Below are 18,437 nucleotides of genomic sequence, written 5' to 3' on the forward strand. Positions count from 1 at the left end.
AGTTGCAAGAATGGATTTCTTGTTCAAGTATTTGTTTTCTCTCTTTTATTGATGGAAAATTTCTCCTAAGGACTGCTTTAGCCGCAACCCATGTATTTTGGTATGCTGTCTATTGTCTCATTGTTATCTTCTTTGGTTAAATTTTTTATTTCTATAATTTGTTCTCTGAGCTACCACTTCTTTAGAACTAAGTTTAGTTTCCAATTATTTTTCAAATCTTCAAAGGCCTCTTATTGAATGTAGTTTTTATTGCATCAGTTTTAGGTATGAACAGTGTGAGAATGTTTTGCTGGACTAATAGACACATATATACACATATACATGCTATAAAAGCTTTTTCCTCAATTAAAAATGTGTTCAATATTGGGGGGAGACATTTATAAAAACAAATATGCCAATTAGATTTAATATTTGTGACCATGTCTTGGTGAGCACAATCCATATTAGTTTAGTATAAATCAATTGAAATATAGGCAGTTCCCAATTTTACAAATTTAAAAAGGAGTAAGAGTATTGATTAGGAATCAGAAGATAGTGGCTCTCCTGGAGTTTTCAGCCCTGGAAAAATGTTCTTCCACAGAAGTAGGAGGACCTGTCACATACTAGCTGTGTGGTCTTAAACAAGAATTAACTTCTGCAACTGTTATCTATAAAACTGAGGAATCTAATACTTCTCCTATCTGCTTTGGAGGGTTGCTGTGAGGATAAAATTAAAGATTTATGTAAGTATAAAAAATACAATTTAGATAAGACTATACACATTGCTTTCCCAACCCTTGGGGGAAGTTGGGTGGGGTACAAACCTGGAGCTTTTGAAGATCTCTGGGTTCAGAAGTAAAATAGCCCAGGGGTAGTCTGCCATTGAAAATGGGTTAGCCCATTTAGTTGCTTTCCTCCATACCCCCCTTCTCCATACAAAATGCATTTTTTGACTACACTATTCTAGGACATGCCAACTGTTATTTGAATTAACAAATATTTTGAAAAACTAAGTATCTTGGGTTATAGAGCTAGTTATTTGCCTTGGTGTAAAAATTTGTTTTCTCTATACTGAGAGAATAGTGAGTTTTGATTAGAGGTAGATTTTTTTATTCTCGGAACATTTAAGGTTAAGGACAACCCTGGTCTTAGGCTGCTAAGGAGATATTATCATGAGGAAACTGGATGCTTGCTAAGAGGAGTATTAGGAGGTGGGAAGCACAATACAACAAAGTAAAATGGAAGGATGCAAGAAAGCAAATCATCAATTTAAAAATTTTGCCTGCTGTTGGCCCTCCCAAATCTGGCAGAAGTGTTCTTTCTATAAGAAAGAGGAAGTGAGGAAGGGAAGGTGGTTTTCACTGCCAGGACTGAAAACAATCAATAAAATTACTAAACTATGCAAAATTGTGAAGAAAAAAGAATATATTCCTCCTCTCCATGGAGCTTAGCGGATTAAGGTAGACACAGCCAGGCAAATGAAGACAGAAGGAAAACTAACCATCACAAAGATTAATTGTAGATGGGAGTAGATGATGATGTTAAGGGCAAGCTTTGCAGAGGGGGAAAGCATTTAACAAATTCACAATAAAAGTGAGGGACATTTTGGGAACATATAATTCATGAAAGGATTTAACATAAGGCTAGGAAGTAAAGTTGGGCCCCGCTTCAGAAGGTGCTTAAACAGGGAATTTCAGTTTGGTGCTCTTTCCTTGAACTTGGGTTCTGGAACAGCCTTAGAAGAACCCAGGGTGACTTGATCTAAAATGAATGTTTCAGGCTAACATGAAAACCACCAGCATTTATATTTCTATGGTAAAGTGCTTTTTTTTGTGGATTCTAAACAAAGTAAAAGCTATTTCAAATGATAAGCAAATTCTTACTAATAATTTTCTCAAAACAAGTATTTGGGCATAACAATGAGACAGCTCAATTCCATAATGGTCCCAATAAGAACTCAAGAGAGAATCAAGTTTTGTTCTATCCAGGAAAACAATGAAACTCATTTGATCATAATTATTAGGTTACTAGTAAATATTAGTAAATACTTTGATAGTTGCTGATAACTAGAGAATGCAGTGTGCTGTGAAACAATTTTTATTAAAATTTTGAAGTGAAGATATGGGAATTGGATTAGTCTTTTTCTTCTTAAGTGTTTTAGAATAAACAACTCTATGTAAAAGCAATAGATGGCCTTATCTTTGATTAGCTTTTTTAAAGCATCAAGCATGCAGCAGTGTACACAGGAAGGATTGCCTTTAAAAATTTTTAAACCATTTTCCAGGCTATTACACTGTATTCCAGTGGTACATGTGCCTAGTTAATTCACGGTATTTATTGTACATTTTAAAATATGAACATTATCCTGGCAAATGTTTTCAGAATAAATCCAACAGCAGCTCTCACTCTCCTTCAGCAGTACCTATAGGTGAGAACATTACTAATGTTTATTTTCCATTTATAAAGGGCAATAGGATAACATTTAATACTTCAAGAGACTATAATAGTCATGAATGAAAGTTGCTGTTAAATTTAAACAAAACAACCTCAATAGTGCATTTCAGTACTTATTTATTTAGATGTTTAAGCTCTCGCACTAGATTTTACAAGCTGGTGAACACTGGAAAATTATTTCTCCCACAGAACTATAACCACACATTCCCAAGACAGTATAAATATATGGTTGAACTAACATTAATACACATCACCATTTTATCAATTACATAATAAAACAAATTATCAAGTATCCAAATATTAAGTTACACAAGCTCAAAAGGCATACAAAATATTAGAGGTCTGCTCAATTCATAGCAGGAACCCAATTTTTTTTTCCCAGGGGAGGGGGGAGAGAAGAATGGGGAAAGGGGGAAAAAAATCACTTTCAACAAAAGCAATAGTTGGTAAACAACTTTCAATAGGTACAGTAAAAGAAATTACAAGATTTTCAGAAATTTTATGATTAAGAATTGCTTTAGCTACAATAACAAAGCATCTCTACCTTTTAAAAAATATTTACTAAAGTAAAGGGCATATTCTATACTTCCTGCACAAGACAAAGGCAACATTTTACTAGAAATATTTAATAGCCCCCTCCCAACCTATTCAGGCCCTCCCTGTCAAGTTGCACCCCATTAGTGCGAACATTAAATTAACTGTAAGGCTTATTGTCTGGAGACATTAAAGACTTTGTGTGCTTCTGTACAATGTGTAGATTTTTACATGGATTTTCAACCAGAGGATTATGATTTTTTTCAAAACGCAGGTCTTAATAACAGCACAAAATGAGACAAAGGTTTACAGAAAGACAAAGTATCACCATAAGACTTAGTAAAATCCAACAAAATGAATGGTTGTGCAAATCCTGATATTCTAGTGCGACTGTGGGAGATGTAAACATACAGTGAGCAGGCAATTACCATATAGGCCCTATCTTCAATATTGAAATGACTGAAGGAATAAGAACCACATAGGGTTCAGGTAACTATCTGTAGTTCCCCGGATGTTAACTCTGTATGATACTGAAAATATATAAGCATTGTGCTGGGTATTTTGGCACCTAATCTCTCTAAATTTCATATTTGCTGATAAGACTCTGGTATTGGGAAATAGATTTGAATAAGATTTGTAACTCATACTGCATGATTTCAGGAAAGTTCAATTGATACAAATGATAAACAAGAAGTTCCAAAGGCTGAACAGCAAGAATCTTTTACTAAGTGTCCGAACAGGTTGTTAGTAACCCAAAGACAGAAGCTGCATTTCTGCCAAGCTTGTAACCTATAAAATTGCTTTAAAATATTCCTATGGAAGCTTCATTAGACTTATTCATCAAGCCTCTATGTTGGCTAGTTATGTATGTAATTTGCCCCAGGTCCTGTCTCCAATTTCTGCTTCCAAGGCAATAATACAAGCAGCTCAGCTTTACTGAATGCAACAGGTGTTTCTGTGACCATTTGAGTCTTTGAAGCGCAGCCGCATTTTAGGACGATACTTCTCCAAGTAAAGAAGTTGCTTGCTGTTAAAGGCTCCACGACGTTTTCTATAAAAAACAAAACAAAACCAACAACAACAAATTTCTAACATTTGCCTACTGCATATCTTATTCCATTCAGTATAGTGTACTATGAGGCACCCCAAATCATAATCTAACAATATAAGGTTAGAAATGACCAAAGAGGAAGAATTATTGACGATCCTTGCTGAACTCATTGGTTCCTTGCCACAGACAACTTAAAAGTGTTTTTTTGTCAAATATCTAAAATGGAATCAATTTAATATTTTCTTCTTCCTTAAAGATTGGCTGTAAAGACTGTAGAGAATTAATCTGTACGGATAAATATAGATAACAATTAGGAAAAGGCTGGTGGGTACAGGTGTTTCTTCTATCCCTACTGCTGCCAGGAACTCTTAGCTAATGCCTAATTCCGTGGTGGTATTTATTATCAAGGGGTAAGGTAATGAGGGAGGTGATTAAATCCCTTGAAAAGTGTCCACCTAACCTTCCCACATCCTAAGCGTAAGCCTTGTTAACAATGACCCCAACTTACACCCACTTCCCCATCCAGATGTCTGATGCTTTTCAGCCCATGAGCCCATGTTTCCTTGAAGTATAGGGATAACACAAATGTGATTTTTCATTTGTTACTAAGAATGAAAAAACTAGATTTTCTTCCCTAAATCTTGTTTTAAATGGAAAAAAGATGATGAATATATGGGGGGGAGGGGTGGAATGGGTGGAACAGGGACACCAAAATGCAAATTTTCTTACTAGACAAATTTTTTCTCCCTTGTTGAGGAGCAGTAAAAACAAACAAAAATCCTTACTAAAAACAAATCCTTACTAGGGGCTAAATGAAAGATTTCACCTTATTCCACAATGGGTCAAGGAGAGAAAAAGCCAAACGGAAACATGTGATAGCAATGAAGCAAGTAGATCAATTTAGAGAGAGCCCATGGATGCAAAGAAAACAGATGATGACTGAGAAGGAGCCAGCTGGCACCAAGAAATGGGAGGGCTATGAAGGGTTTTTAATAAGAGACTATCTCTATTAGGTAGAGGAGTCATTACTAGTGGCTTGGAGCTGAAAGTTCATCCCACTGCTCAGCAGATAGGGGTTTTATATAGGAAGTCTCTATTCCCACTTTAAGGAAGGAATGAGAAAAAAGATTCTAGAATCCCCAGTTAGAATTTCTTGCTGTATAAAAACATGATTATATGTAATTGTATAACGCTATAAATTATGACTTGTACCAAGAAACTAAACTTTCTACTAGATCTACTTGTATTTCCTTTTGGTACCACAAATTGAACATGTAAAAAAAATAAGGCCTACTTTACAACCATTTGTTGTCTTTAAATGTAATCCATATTCTATCTGTGAACATTAATTCTACTCACATTCATACTGTCCTACTCCCACTAACACCTTAGACACCCCCTTCCATTACCACTTAACTATATGCCAATATATGCTCCCTCCAGTTTATCCTTCATATTCATGCCAGACTAATCTTAAGTAGAAATGTGATGTTCTCAAATGAAATACCAAGTATCATCTTTGGCAAGAAGCCTTTCCCAGTCCTCCTTAATCTTAAGTCTCTTCCCTCTGAAATCATCTCCAATGTATACTGTATGTATCTTATTTGTACAGTTGTTTGCAGGTTGTCTTCCCCCTTAGACTGTGAGCTTCTTGAGAGCAGAGACTGGTTTTTTTTGCCTTTGTTTGTATCCCTAAGCACTTAGAACTTAGATGACTGAGAAATAGTAGGTGCTTAATAATCCCCATCCCCACCTTTACTCATGTTGTACCCTACACCTGAGTATTATAATTTATGTAACACCAGTTCTTTATTATCACATAGATGAAAGACTCTGGGAAGGCATGGGCATCTATCAGAACTTAAAAAATTGGTACTTACTGTCTTATGAATTGCACTGCATCTTCATACTTCATTCCTCCTTCGATTAGTGCAAGGGCAACGAGCACTGGAGCTCTGGTAGGAGAATTTTAGTAAATGAATGAATTGAACAAAAGTAACAAAACCTGCTAGTCTAACCCAAAGGTCATCTAGGAGTACAATTTATTTGCCAAAGTTACTATTTTAATTCATGTTTGTTCTAAAGCAAGAGGATAACAAGTTAATTTGATTAAAAACCTGGGTGACAAAAGATTAGGAGAGTGGGCTTCGGGACAAGCTAGCAAGAGCATTTATTTTTAATGTATGTTCTTGGATGACTTTTGTAAGGATTAACTGAATTGTAAGATCATTCTCTTCAAAAACTACTTCAAGTCACCATCAGGAAAGGAAGAATGAATTCTGTATTTCACAACTGAGTGACCTTCTTCCAACAAAGGAATAAGTGAAAATAACTGAAATAAGAGGGCATTGGGCTCATTTCCTTGATTATTTTCCTTCTTTAGAGATCTTTTCACTTATTTGAGCAAATGTTTCAAGAATACATGTGGCTGAGATACCTCAAGAGTAAAAGATGGGGAATCATGTGGATGAAGAATAACTCTTCATTTGATGACCTCATTTAATTTAACGTCCTTCTCCTCACTGCAATGTAAATAATAGACACTTTCCTTAGAGCCATTATATATAGCAGGAAGAAACCAGGGAACATATTTGTGGTGGAAGATTATTCATCACTGTATAAAATGTGCTATTAAAAGATCAAGCAGTCTTACTTTGGGACACTAATAGGACATGATGATGGCTGTTATAATTGTATCACATCCTGCAACAAACTTGCTATAGTTCTATTGTATCAAAGACTGAGTCACTGACCAGACTTAGGAAATCTTACTGCCCAATTTTTTTTTATAATCCTGGTAATTTAAAGAACTTGGCCTGCACTGATAAGAAAGTCCCTCCCTATATACATCAAAACATTTATAGCAGAATTTTGAACAAAGAATATAACAAGTAGATGGCCATTCATTGTGGAACAAATGTGGTATATAAATGTAATGGAATTATTACTGTGCTATGAAAAATGATGAGTATGCAAAGGGAAGAAAGCAGGGCCAATAAAACAATATACACAATGACTGCAGAAATGTAAATGGAAAGAGCTACAAAGCAAAAGTGGATGTTGTTAAACTACATAGACCAAGCATGGCTCCAAAGAGAACACCCCTTTCTCTCTTTGGGAAGTCCATAGATATGGTACACTGCACATATTGCTTATATGTCTGTACTACTTAGTAGTCTTGCTGATTTCTTATATCTTCTTTTCTTTTTCTTTAAGAAAGATAGGATAGTTCTGAGAAGGGTGAGGAGAAAGATACCAAGGGAAATTTTGGTGATATTAAAAAAAAACAAAAAACAAACAACACCCCAACACAGCTTGGCCTTTACTAGATTTTCTTTCCTTAGGTAAACCCCTAGCAAACATTTGTTTTTAAATGTAAAAGCATATAAAACAGAGAAATAAAAAACTGAATCCCCAAAATGTTAGTACCAGGTAGACTGAAAAACGTTGCTAACTTTGCCTCATAATGACAATATTTTCCTTGGCAGTTAAATTAAGCTTAAAACTGGTAAAAATAAAAACAAACAATAATTTCTCTAATACCATATAACCTATTTTTTTCCAGAGGGGAAGGGGTCTCAAAGTAGCACTATCACAGAAATCATCCTATCAATCCTGTTTTATACTAGTCACACAACAGTGTGGAGACCAAAGGGGAGACATACTTCACTTCTATTCACAACAATTTTCGTAAGCATTTCATCGTGATCTGATTCTCCAAAAATTTACTGAGAAAGAAATGGTACTCAAAGTGCAACATTTTAATCAAAGAGCTCAAAATATTACTTATCTTATATTTCTCTCTATTAGACAAAAATACACAAATATTACCTTGAGTTTCATAAGTACCAGACCTCCAGAAAGAATGTCTATTATATTTTAACTCCTTTAGGGAAGAACCTTAGTACCTAGCACTGCACAAGGTAGGTACTTAGCACATTCTTGTTCAATCTGATTAAGCTTTGTTAAATTCCGAAGGAATCAATCTGTGTTAGGGTAAGATATGGGATAAAGTTAAAGTTGCATGCATGTCATAAAAATGATCGTGTGCTGCTAAACTAGAAAAATGTATACCTGTGGACTAATCACCAAATAAATCATGGGCTCATGAAAGGGAGAAGTGTGATGGATAAAAAACCCACATTTATGTTAGGCTTATGAATAAACTTTTTTTGTTTACCTTAGCCCACACCAAGAAATCTCAGTAGATTTAAAAATTCTATTTACCTCCCAAGACCAGCAACGCAGTGAACAGCAATGCAACAACCAGGTTCTTCACGATATTTAGTTTTCACTAGGTTTAGCCAGTCATCAACAATCTGGTTGGATGGTGGTGCTCCATCATCAAAAGGCCAATCCTGAAAAAACAAATATTATCATAACCATTCTAGATATTGGTACTTAGAGTACCTGTGAGGAGAATTTTAGTTTTATATACTACTAAGCCTAGCCATTTTAAGTGTAGAGTATAAAATAGGATAAGTAAACCACAATGTTCAGGAGCCACTCTAATCATCTTCTTTGTCAGACCTCACAGGTGCTGAAGCACATCATGAATCAGAGTAAAAGTGACCTGGGTAGTTATATTACAGGCTGGCACATATCCTCACTGTATTCTTTGCTTTACTATCAATAAATTATAAACTAGGTAAAGTTCTAGTGAGCATGCACCCTTCTCTTCCTTAAATCCACAATTCAAGTGGTAAAGGTCTTTTCATTAATATGTTTTCCCCATATTAATGTTACAAATATTCATACATGATTATTTTATTATAAGTTAATGCTCTTACTACCTTTAGAAAAGTAGTTAAAAGTGAGTAAATATTTTTGGATGAAATTTGGTAAGAACTGACATGACAATAAAAATTTACTATCACTTACCAGAACCTGGATGCCTTCTTTCTCCACAAGGGTTGTGTCATAAGTAGCTTCACATACTCTTACAATTGTGGTAACTCCATACTTCTTGAGTTCCTTAAAATAAACAAATGAAAAAAAAAAACCTTTTATTTTGTAATATTTTACTATTTCAAATCAATAAAACCACATGCAATGTCATACACATTAATAAATGATGCATTACAATTAATGGCCATAAATATTCAAAAGCTGAAACAAGAAAAATTCTTTCATAGGATCACAGAGTTAGAACTGGAAAAGATCTTGGAAGTATTCTAGCCCAACTTTTTTATTCTCAATAATTTACTCATTTTTACAAGAAACCATACAGAATAAATAATGACTACTTGTTTCTTTAAAAAAGTTAAAGACAATAATGAAACCTCATTGAAAGTATTTTATAAAGAGATAAAATGTTCATTTTAAGAAATCTGTACAGAGAACTGAAGAATTTTTTAAGACTACACCCTTCTTCATCTTTTAAGACTTTAGATCTAACATCTTGCACTTTTAATAATTTTTTAAAAGTTGGGGGTTGTTGCTAAAAATGTTCTTTTGGAAGCACGTTAATTTGTCTTTTTTACTCAAGTAAATAAATCTTTTTTTCTGTCAAGAGAAGATAACTTTCTGTTTAAGAAAACTGGCCATTAAAAAAAAACCCACCCAAATCAGAACTTCAGCAGACCTAAGTCTTAGTAAATTAACTACTGAGGCAAATTACAACCTGGATTGTGACCTCTGATTTGAGAACTAAAAAATACATTTCAGAGGACTTACAGTCAAAGTGAAATGCAGTTAAAATTATAATCCATTTTCCTAATATAAATTTTACAATGTTAGGAAAGAAAGGACAGAAAGTTTAAAGACTGTAGTACATGTAACTTTCAAACAAAATCCTCCTAGTCTTTGGAGTAGAAATAATTTACTTGGTTTCTTCCTTTCTCCTCTTAGTTAATTCTGAACTTAAAAAAAAAATAAGTCTTTAGAAAAACAAAAGAGGATGGCAACATGAAAAAAAAAAATCCCAGAAGGGCCAACATAGATCATTCAAGACTATCAGCAATTTAATGTGCAGGCCTTTTCATGAAATATTTAACTTGTAATCAATCCCTTTACAGCAGTCCAATACTTAAACTCTATAAACTATTTAAAAAAAAAACACAAGCCCTCAAATATTCGTAATTGTCTTAATGAATTTATTCTAAAAACTAAGGTATAAGTGTAACATTGGGCTATAAACCCAGATATGTGTCTCTCTTCACTAAACCAGCTTGTAAAAGAAATTTTAGCAGGATATTTAGTTGGTAGACTAATGAAACTAATCTCCAGGATTGTGTGTGCTTGTATATTTCTTACTTTTAAAAAGTGGCTTACATACAATATGTCATTAGTCTTCCTTCAGCACACCACGATGAAGTAGAAAATGTAAGGGTGTTTATTTCCTCCTCCAAAGAGGGGTAGAGTCGGTAGTAACAAGTTGACTAAATGAGACTAGACTGGACTATTGTTATGAGGTGGAGCTTACAGACTTGTTCTTGGCCAAGGAGGGAAACAGCAAGTCTATTTATTTAGATGTCAGCATTTCGACTTAATATGTCTTAGCCTAACTAAGGTGCCAATGAATGACTAATTGAATCAGATCAGAATTGTAAAATACACAGCTCTTTTTTGATCATCAATGACCAAGAACCTAAATGAAGAATTTCTAGATCCAAAATTAACTCATGTATGCTTCTTTATGGAATAAAGGCATCTTTTTCTATTTTTGATGTTAATTTAGAAGCCATTTCATTCTGATTTATTTTACTGATTTCTTGGGACTAATGACTGGAATGTACCCTCAATGTACCGCATCTAAAATTCCTAAAGTATTAAGTAAGGGCAATCACCATATACATGTTTTTTCTAAAAGCAAATTTACAGCTCTAAAATTAAATTGCTGTTAAACAGCAATGAAATTAAGTAAAAGTAATATTTATTTCCATACTTACCTCTATAAATTTGTTTAAGGTTGCATTGGTTGGATTGTGTGTAATAAGGAACCTCATGTTTTTGTAGGTGATTTCCACAGGAGCTGGGCGGTTCATTCGAGCCATGTCAATTTAGTTAAAAAACACTCAATAAGGTTATGAAAGGATTTAAAAATTTGAATACAGAAGTGATGTAAAGAAACTGAAGTCTCCTTCACTATACTCCACTTGAAATTCTCAGTGCTTTAAGTATGAAGTTGAGAGCAATGGGAAATGAAATGAACCTCCTAACAAGAAGCAGCAATTCTTCAATCCAGTAATACTGAGGCAAAAGAAAGGCAGTGCACTGAGGTTTACCCCATCCAGGTCAGAACTCTTGTAAAATGCTCTGCCAATTTCAATTCAACACTTTGTGTCCAGGTTAACCGCTCTTAAGGGGGCTTCTTGGTGGAGTAGTAATGAATTTCTACAGTTCACTTGTCTGCATAGAGGTCGTGCTGTGCCTGGCAATAGTCTCCACTGCCCTTCAGAAACTCCATAAATGTGTGACCAAGAACACCACAGAACTGCTGTAGGGGGAAAAGAGAAAACTTCAGTTATTTCAGTTGGAAAAGGACAGAATAATAGGAGAAAAAAAATCAAACTTCTACAGAACCTAACTTTGACTTAATAGCCTTTCATACCATAAGACTATCTTTTTTCACTTTTACTACAAAAAACATTTGAATTGATTTTTGCTTTTGTATTAGCTACTTTTTCAATGCATTCTACCCACACCACCCCTGCCTCCATGCCATCCCTGATAGAAGCAGTTGAGAAATAAGTTTGATATAATATGTAGTATTCTACATCCATCAGTGTAAGTTGATTTAAGTTACTAACTAAAAGAGTCTTCCTTAGGAATAATAATATATCAATATAACTTGGAAAAGGTCCCTACCCTGAAGGAATAATTTCTAATATTTTACTAAAAAGAACAATTCCTAAGTTTGAACAATATCATTAGAAGCAAAAGCATCATTTTAGGTTAAGTGAAAAAAAAAATGCAACGTATGCCAACTTCCAGTGACCAAACTATAAAACCAAGAAAATTCTAAGCTTTTGTGAGGTAAAAATTTAAAGACATTTTCCCCTCTTCATGTTTATAGAATAGCATGACTGCTGTAACACTAGCTAAAAGAATCAGGTGTGGTCAACTGACATAAAATCTCTATTTTCTTTGCCTTTTGGATAAAAAAAATATATATACACTGTATCAACTGACACAACTTGGTCCTTCAGAAATATTCTTAAATTCTGACCCTTCGTGTTAAAGCAAAACCTTTTATGCATGGCAGACTGCTTTGACAGCCTGATAAAAGCCTATGGACTTAAGAATATCTCTAAATGTATAAAACAAAATACATAAGGTCATGAAGAAAATTTTAAAGTAATCAAAACACATATTTCTTAAATGGCATGGACCCCAGATTAAAAACTTTGGCTTTTTAAACTTTATAAAAAATACCCACTTTTCTTCAAGTATCCCCATTTTAGAGCTAAGGCAACATAGGCTCAGGGAGTTTGAGGCTCACTAAAGGCCAAAAAAGAACACAGGAGAAGAGTCAAGACCAGAATTCAGGTCTGCTGACTGCCAACTGAGGTGTTCTTTCTACTACACCTGGCTGCCTCAATGTACTTACTGTATTAAAAATTAATAATGCACGCCACGTAACTCTGTAGCACAGACTGAAACGCAGCCTTCTAACTGTACTTTACTGATGCCCTAACCAGATTTGTGGTGAGACCAAACAAAATTCAGTGATGGATTTCTAAAATGTTAAAAGCCTGTGTTTAAGGTAAAGTAGGATAAGATAGGGATAAAGAAATCATTGTTAAAAGGGGAGGACTGTTTCTTGTCCAATTCTGTTTGTGCTGTGATCTTTTGGGCTGAAGTCACTTAACTGTTCCTCAGTTCTCATGTTTTAAATGGGGGGCAAGGAGGTGGGTATAAGACTAGATTGGTCTCTGCAAATCTGTCTAGACTGCTAATTCTATAATAAAGAAAAATATATTATGAAGGTTACACAGATTACTGTGAGGGTCATTACAATTTCAGAAAACATATGCGCATTATATATACACACACACACACACACACACATAAAGAATAGATATGTATTAACAAATATTTTCTAGTCTAATTTTTCAATAAGAAAGTTTTAAATCAAAGCTTCTGTCTTTATATCCTCAGGGATATAAATCAGATCTCCTGCAGCCTAACTTTGCTTCCGTAACATTTCTGCTTCCCTTTCTAGATAGGCTATGATAAAAAAAAAAAAAAATCTGGGCTCAGTTAAAAACATCAGGGTCAGGGTGGTCTTTTTGGAATTTCCTGCTGACACAAAAGGGAGAAGATCGAAGTTTCTTTTCTGGTGTCAAAAAGATGCCTAGGGATGCTACCAACTTGGAAAAAGCTACTTCACTTTTATTAAACTAGTACCTTCCTAAAGAGGGCTAAATTTAAATCAAGTTTTGGTTGTCTTTCATCAAAAATTGACTGAATACATGAAGTACGGGTACAAAGAACGTTTAGTTGTAAATTTTGGTTTTCTGCTTCTATCCATAGTTGCCTACATTTAGAGTAAAAGATGGATAAACTTCATACCATATATGACACAAAACCTCATTGTAAAGTCCATCAGATCTTCTGTATTGTGAGAATAAGAAGTTTTCTCTCCTCCAAAAAAAAAGTTCTCTATACTCGGGTTTTCCCCCTCATGACACTTGAAAGGACAGGGTCAAATTATTTGGATAACTACTCCCCAAGGAAAAAAAAATTCATGCTGAAATGTGTACAAATTTAATAGATTAGGATTACATGGGGGTAATTCTAGGTTAATCAACACAAGCTTTTTGTATGAGCTATTTTAACTTTAGATGAGATGTCATAAGTGCTAGCTACATTTTTAAAACAAACTAAAAACTTGAGAGTAAACCATGTCCAAATCCTGCAAATGAACTGGAAAGGTAAATATTTATATTCCAGGAATTTTAGGAAACTATACAGAAAAAAAGTACAATCTCATTTGCTAAAGCCTTATAAAGATGATAATGGTAATGGTTTGTAATTTTAAAATTTGATAAAGTCAAGAGTCAAGAAGTTGTTACTGCAAGCATTTGCAGGTCATTTAAAAAATATGGCCTGACAAGAATCAGGGAAGTCAAAGTTCAGTTAAGTGAAGTTTGAACAGAATTTCTATTACTAGCCTAGACATGGCCACAATCTGTCAGTGACACAATCCATGGCAGAGGGCACTGCAAAATGCTGTCGATATGTATATTTAAAAAAAACACACCAAACTAATTTATTTTCATCCCAAGATTTGTAGGTGTGAGAACAATACTTATATTGGAAAAATAAGTCTTAAAAAAGGATGGAAATTTTTATAAATGAAGTCTTGAATGACTACCAGTCTGGAATAATCATTGATTTCTTCTTAATATTCTAAAAACTGGTTTTGTTCCCCTCAAGCTACTGATCAGGACTTAACATATGGAACAAAATCAAGCTGTTACTTGATTAACAACACCATTACAATAAACTGTATATCGAATTATTACTTTAATGTGCACATGACAGCCAGTACCGACTGACTTTGAGTTAAGATGAATGCTGGTAAGGGTGAAGTTTAAAGCCAACTGTATAAACTAGCAATTTAACAGAAACTGGTACCCATTAAAAACTGATGGTCCCACAATGCAGTAACACATGTATTTTTCTATTTCTTCAGCTGGCATGTGTTCATAATTTGGGGGTGTAGAGGGGAGGACAGAACATGAGCATAAGAATAGTAGCAAAGGAAGGAGACAGAGTGAAGAGATGTGAAGTGATTTCTATTTAGAGGCTATTTGTACAAATCTCTGTCAATGATTTTGCCAGAGACATTTTGCTCAGGCATGGAAAGGTTCAGAAATAATATAGGAATAACTTCAAAAAATCACCTAGCTAACTTTTCTCAGTGGAGCCATCTTGTGGTTGGGGGATAGAGGATGAAGGAAGGGACAGACATGGAAAGAGCCTTCAGGACAGGTACAGAAATAATGGCCAAAGGACCACTTTGCTTTAACAGGGCAAGAGAGGCAGTGTAGTGTCTTAGAAAAAGAACAGGACAGAGTTCTGACATTCACCAAGTCACTTCCCTAAGCCTGCTTCCTCCTTTGTAAAAAGGGGAACAATTATTCTAGCAGTATCTTCACTTGAATAGTGAAAATGCTGCCTACATCTTTGTAAGAATGAGAACATGATAAAACAAGCTGAGAAAACTGTCAATTCCCTCTACACAATTCAGATGCAAGTAGAGTCTAGGTAACTGTGGGAGTAAAGTCTCCAGCTTATCCTATGAGAAAATCTATTCCAAATCTACAGTTTTCCAGATAAGCAGGGAATGCTCCAGGTTCCACAATGGTTTTGTGTTAGGAAACAGGAATGTCAGTACTGGTCTTGATAAGACCGGTTCAACTGGTCAAGCTAGCCACTTGTTTATCCTAGCGACTATGGAAGTGGCCAAACCACTGTTACAAACCGAAAAAAAAAAATTTATACAGATTCATTTGTACCAGTGTTGTATTAGTATATGAAGACAACTGACTCTAAACCAACATTTAGAGAGAAAACACGAAACTTACTGGAGTATTCCATTACACAAATCATCTTTGGAACCCCAAAATCCTCTGTGCTAGCAGCTGAGATGGCAATCTGAGCCTCAAAAAGTCCTTACTCGCCTCTACATCAATGTTATACTATTTCTGATGCCACCATTTCCTTCTCCAATATAACCTTTAGATGACTAAGAACATCCATATTGACAACCCAACAGCTAGCTATAGCTGGGCAAAGGGGCAAGAACCATGTAAACTCCCCTCCCCCTACCATATATATGTACAGTAGAGTAGGACAAGCACAGATTCAAGAAGTTTGGACCACGAAACCACTGTTTCCAGTTACAGTATATAGGTAATTTCAGAATGGCAGTCATTACCAGCAAAAGACACAAATTCAAAATTTTGGCCAGAAATACTGGTAAAGGATGGAATTAGAAATGACACACAGACACAAGGGCTTTGGGGAACAATTTAAAATAATTCCCGATTAAAAATGCCCTTAGAGCTAGGCCTCTTCCAAAGGTCAATAAAACATGGGGATGCGCATGGGGTTCACGTGTCACAGAGGTCGATGGTGGTGGCACTTTTCCACGGTTCTCAAATTCTGGACTTCTCCTGACCAACTCCCACAGAGAAAAGACAAGACTGGACTTGTTCCCATTATCCAGTGCCCGAGAAGTGGTGTTAAATCCGGAACAACTCAAATTACAAGGTGGAGACAGGCAGGGGAGCAGAATGGGAGGGGGTGACTGGGGCCTTGCCGAAGTCCACCCGGGGGGCAGGACCAAGGGATGCCGGCCCTTGCTGCAGGGGAGGAGGAGGAATAGGGTGGATCTCTCCTCCGGTTCCCCGCACTCCGGGATCACCCCCAGATCTCAGAAAGATCCAGCCCTGAAGCTGACACTGTCCCCTGCAATCACGGGTTTGAATCGCCCTTTCCAGCAGGCGCTGAAGCCATTTTGTCTCCGGCGCCTGGGTCCGGCCCAGCCTCGGCGGCTACCTGGCCGGGCTCCATTCCCCCGCCGGGCCGGCGCTTGGAGCGCCAGCCCCTGGAGCTCGGGGGGAGGGGAGGGAAGGCGGCGGGCCCAGGGGAAACCGTTACCCGCCTCCCGCCGGCCCAACGGGTGTCCCCGGCGCCCGGCCGCCAGCCCTCCCTCCTTCTCTCTCTCCCTCGCAGTGCCCTCTTTAATTCGGGGTCAGGGGGTGACATGTGCGCCTCACTCCTTCCCACCCTGCTGTTCTCCGGTGGGCGCCGGGGAGATGGGAACACCATCCTCCCGTGGGCCTGACACCCACCGCCTCCAGGAGCCTCGGGCGTCCGAGGAGCATTCACACGGCCGGGGGCGGCGGGGCCGGTCGGGCCGCTTTCTTTCTCTCCGGAACAAAGAGGGGCCCGGGAAGCAACTCTACGGTCCACTGGGGGCTCCCCAAGGGCCGGGGCGCGCCGGCCCCTAGGGACAGGGGCGGAGGCGGCGGTCACAAAGCGGCTTTTGTGCCGAGCGGCCCGACCCACCCGCCCCCACCGGCCGTCACCCCCCCGCCCCCTACCGGACCCGGCCACACGACCCTCCGCGCTCGGCCCCCAACCGCTTCGGGCCCCGGGTGGTCAGCGACTGAGGGGGGGGGGCAGGGAGCGGTAAACCGGTCTCCCCCGCTACCAACTGCCGCCAGCCGAGAGCGGAAGCGCCCGGGGCAGAGCAGACGTGGCGGGCCGAAGCCCAGAACGACCGGCCACCTACGTTTCTCTCCCACATCCACATCCCACCCGCCCGGCCCGCCACATGGCTGCCGCCCGGATCCGTACGGCTCCCGGAGCTGGCCAGCCCGCGGCGGGAGGAACGAAACAAAGGTGGCGGCGGCGGCGACACCGAGCGCCTCAGCCCGGCCCGGGACGCGCAGCGGACACTCACAGGAATATGTTTACTCATTGAAGATTGTGGCCTAATCATACAGCCGGTCCCGAGGCGGAGGCGGCGCAGCAGGCGGTGGTGGCGGCGACTGCAGCGCAGGGGGCGGCGGTGGTCGTCGCGGGGCGGCGGCGGCGGCGATGGAGGCGGCGGCAGCAGCGGCGGCGGCGGCGGGGGCACTGGGACTCTACCATACAGTGAGCGGCTCCGGAGAGAGCGCGTCGCCGAGCAAGACCCGCACCCGCGGCAACCAATACGCGTGCTGAGCCGCCTTTGCGTCACAAGCCCTCCCTTATGTACACCGCGCGACGTGCGAACCCCGGGCCACCAATCGCAGCCCGAGGACAAGGGATAAGAGAAGACGAAGTTGCGGGGAAAGGGCGGGGGGAGTTAAGGTTGGGGTTGCGGGGGAGAGAGGTCCGCCCCGCGCCCCTACCACCTCCCGGACGTCACGACGCGGCGGCGGCGGCGGCGGCCGGTGTGAACCGGTTGATGAATAGCAAGTGGCTGAGCCAGAGCACCCCCCCCCCCCCCCCCATGCGGGGGAGGAAGCCAGGAGAGAGATCGTGCCATGAAGAGGCCGGCGGAGGGAAAGCCGGAGAAAGAGCTGGCAATAGACACTCCGCATGAGGACAAACGGGCCCCAGTGTGTTTCATTTAAAACTCCATATTTTAGTTAAAACAGCGCCCACCGGCCTTTTGCTTCCCAAGAGTCAAGAGCGTACTGTAAAGTTTGCTGGAAACTTAAATATGAAATGGGTATCCCCTCTCCCCTCTCCTCTTACCTCCCTTCTCCTTACTTCAGTCACGATCCTCATTTACCAGCTGTTTATGTTGGTGCAGGCTCAGATGTAGAGAGTCCCCAGCGTCAAAGAATTTGGGTGATTCCCGGCTAGGACGCGTGGATCCAGCTGGAGAAACCGGCCCTGAGCAGCCCGAACCACCACTGACCTGCCTTAGAAAAAGCCGGCAGAGGAGGCCTGGGTTGTGAAGCCCCAC

General features: G+C 38.8%; 1 protein-coding gene across 2 annotated transcripts; it reads right to left on the bottom strand.

Moving 5' to 3' along the window:
* Positions 1 to 2,533: 2,533 nt before the first annotated feature.
* On the bottom strand, positions 2,534 to 17,725 carry PTP4A1 (protein tyrosine phosphatase 4A1). 2 transcript variants are annotated; one of them, XM_036765906.1, is made up of 6 exons: positions 17,442 to 17,725; positions 10,909 to 11,453; positions 8,900 to 8,992; positions 8,246 to 8,376; positions 5,899 to 5,973; positions 2,534 to 4,018 (listed from the first exon to the last, which is right to left on the bottom strand). In XM_036765906.1, exons 2-6 carry the CDS (start codon positions 11,011 to 11,013, stop codon positions 3,901 to 3,903), a joined length of 522 nt encoding a protein of 173 aa, XP_036621801.1. In that variant the 5' UTR covers positions 11,014 to 11,453; positions 17,442 to 17,725; the 3' UTR covers positions 2,534 to 3,900. The 2 variants fall into 2 exon arrangements, with proteins under 2 accessions (XP_036621801.1, XP_036621800.1); XM_036765905.1 differs by having other exon boundaries at positions 10,909 to 11,456.
* Between the last annotated feature and the right edge of the window lie 712 nt (positions 17,726 to 18,437).

This window comes from Trichosurus vulpecula, chromosome 7 (genome assembly GCF_011100635.1).
Source record: "Trichosurus vulpecula isolate mTriVul1 chromosome 7, mTriVul1.pri, whole genome shotgun sequence".
Lineage (NCBI taxonomy): Eukaryota > Metazoa > Chordata > Mammalia > Diprotodontia > Phalangeridae > Trichosurus > Trichosurus vulpecula.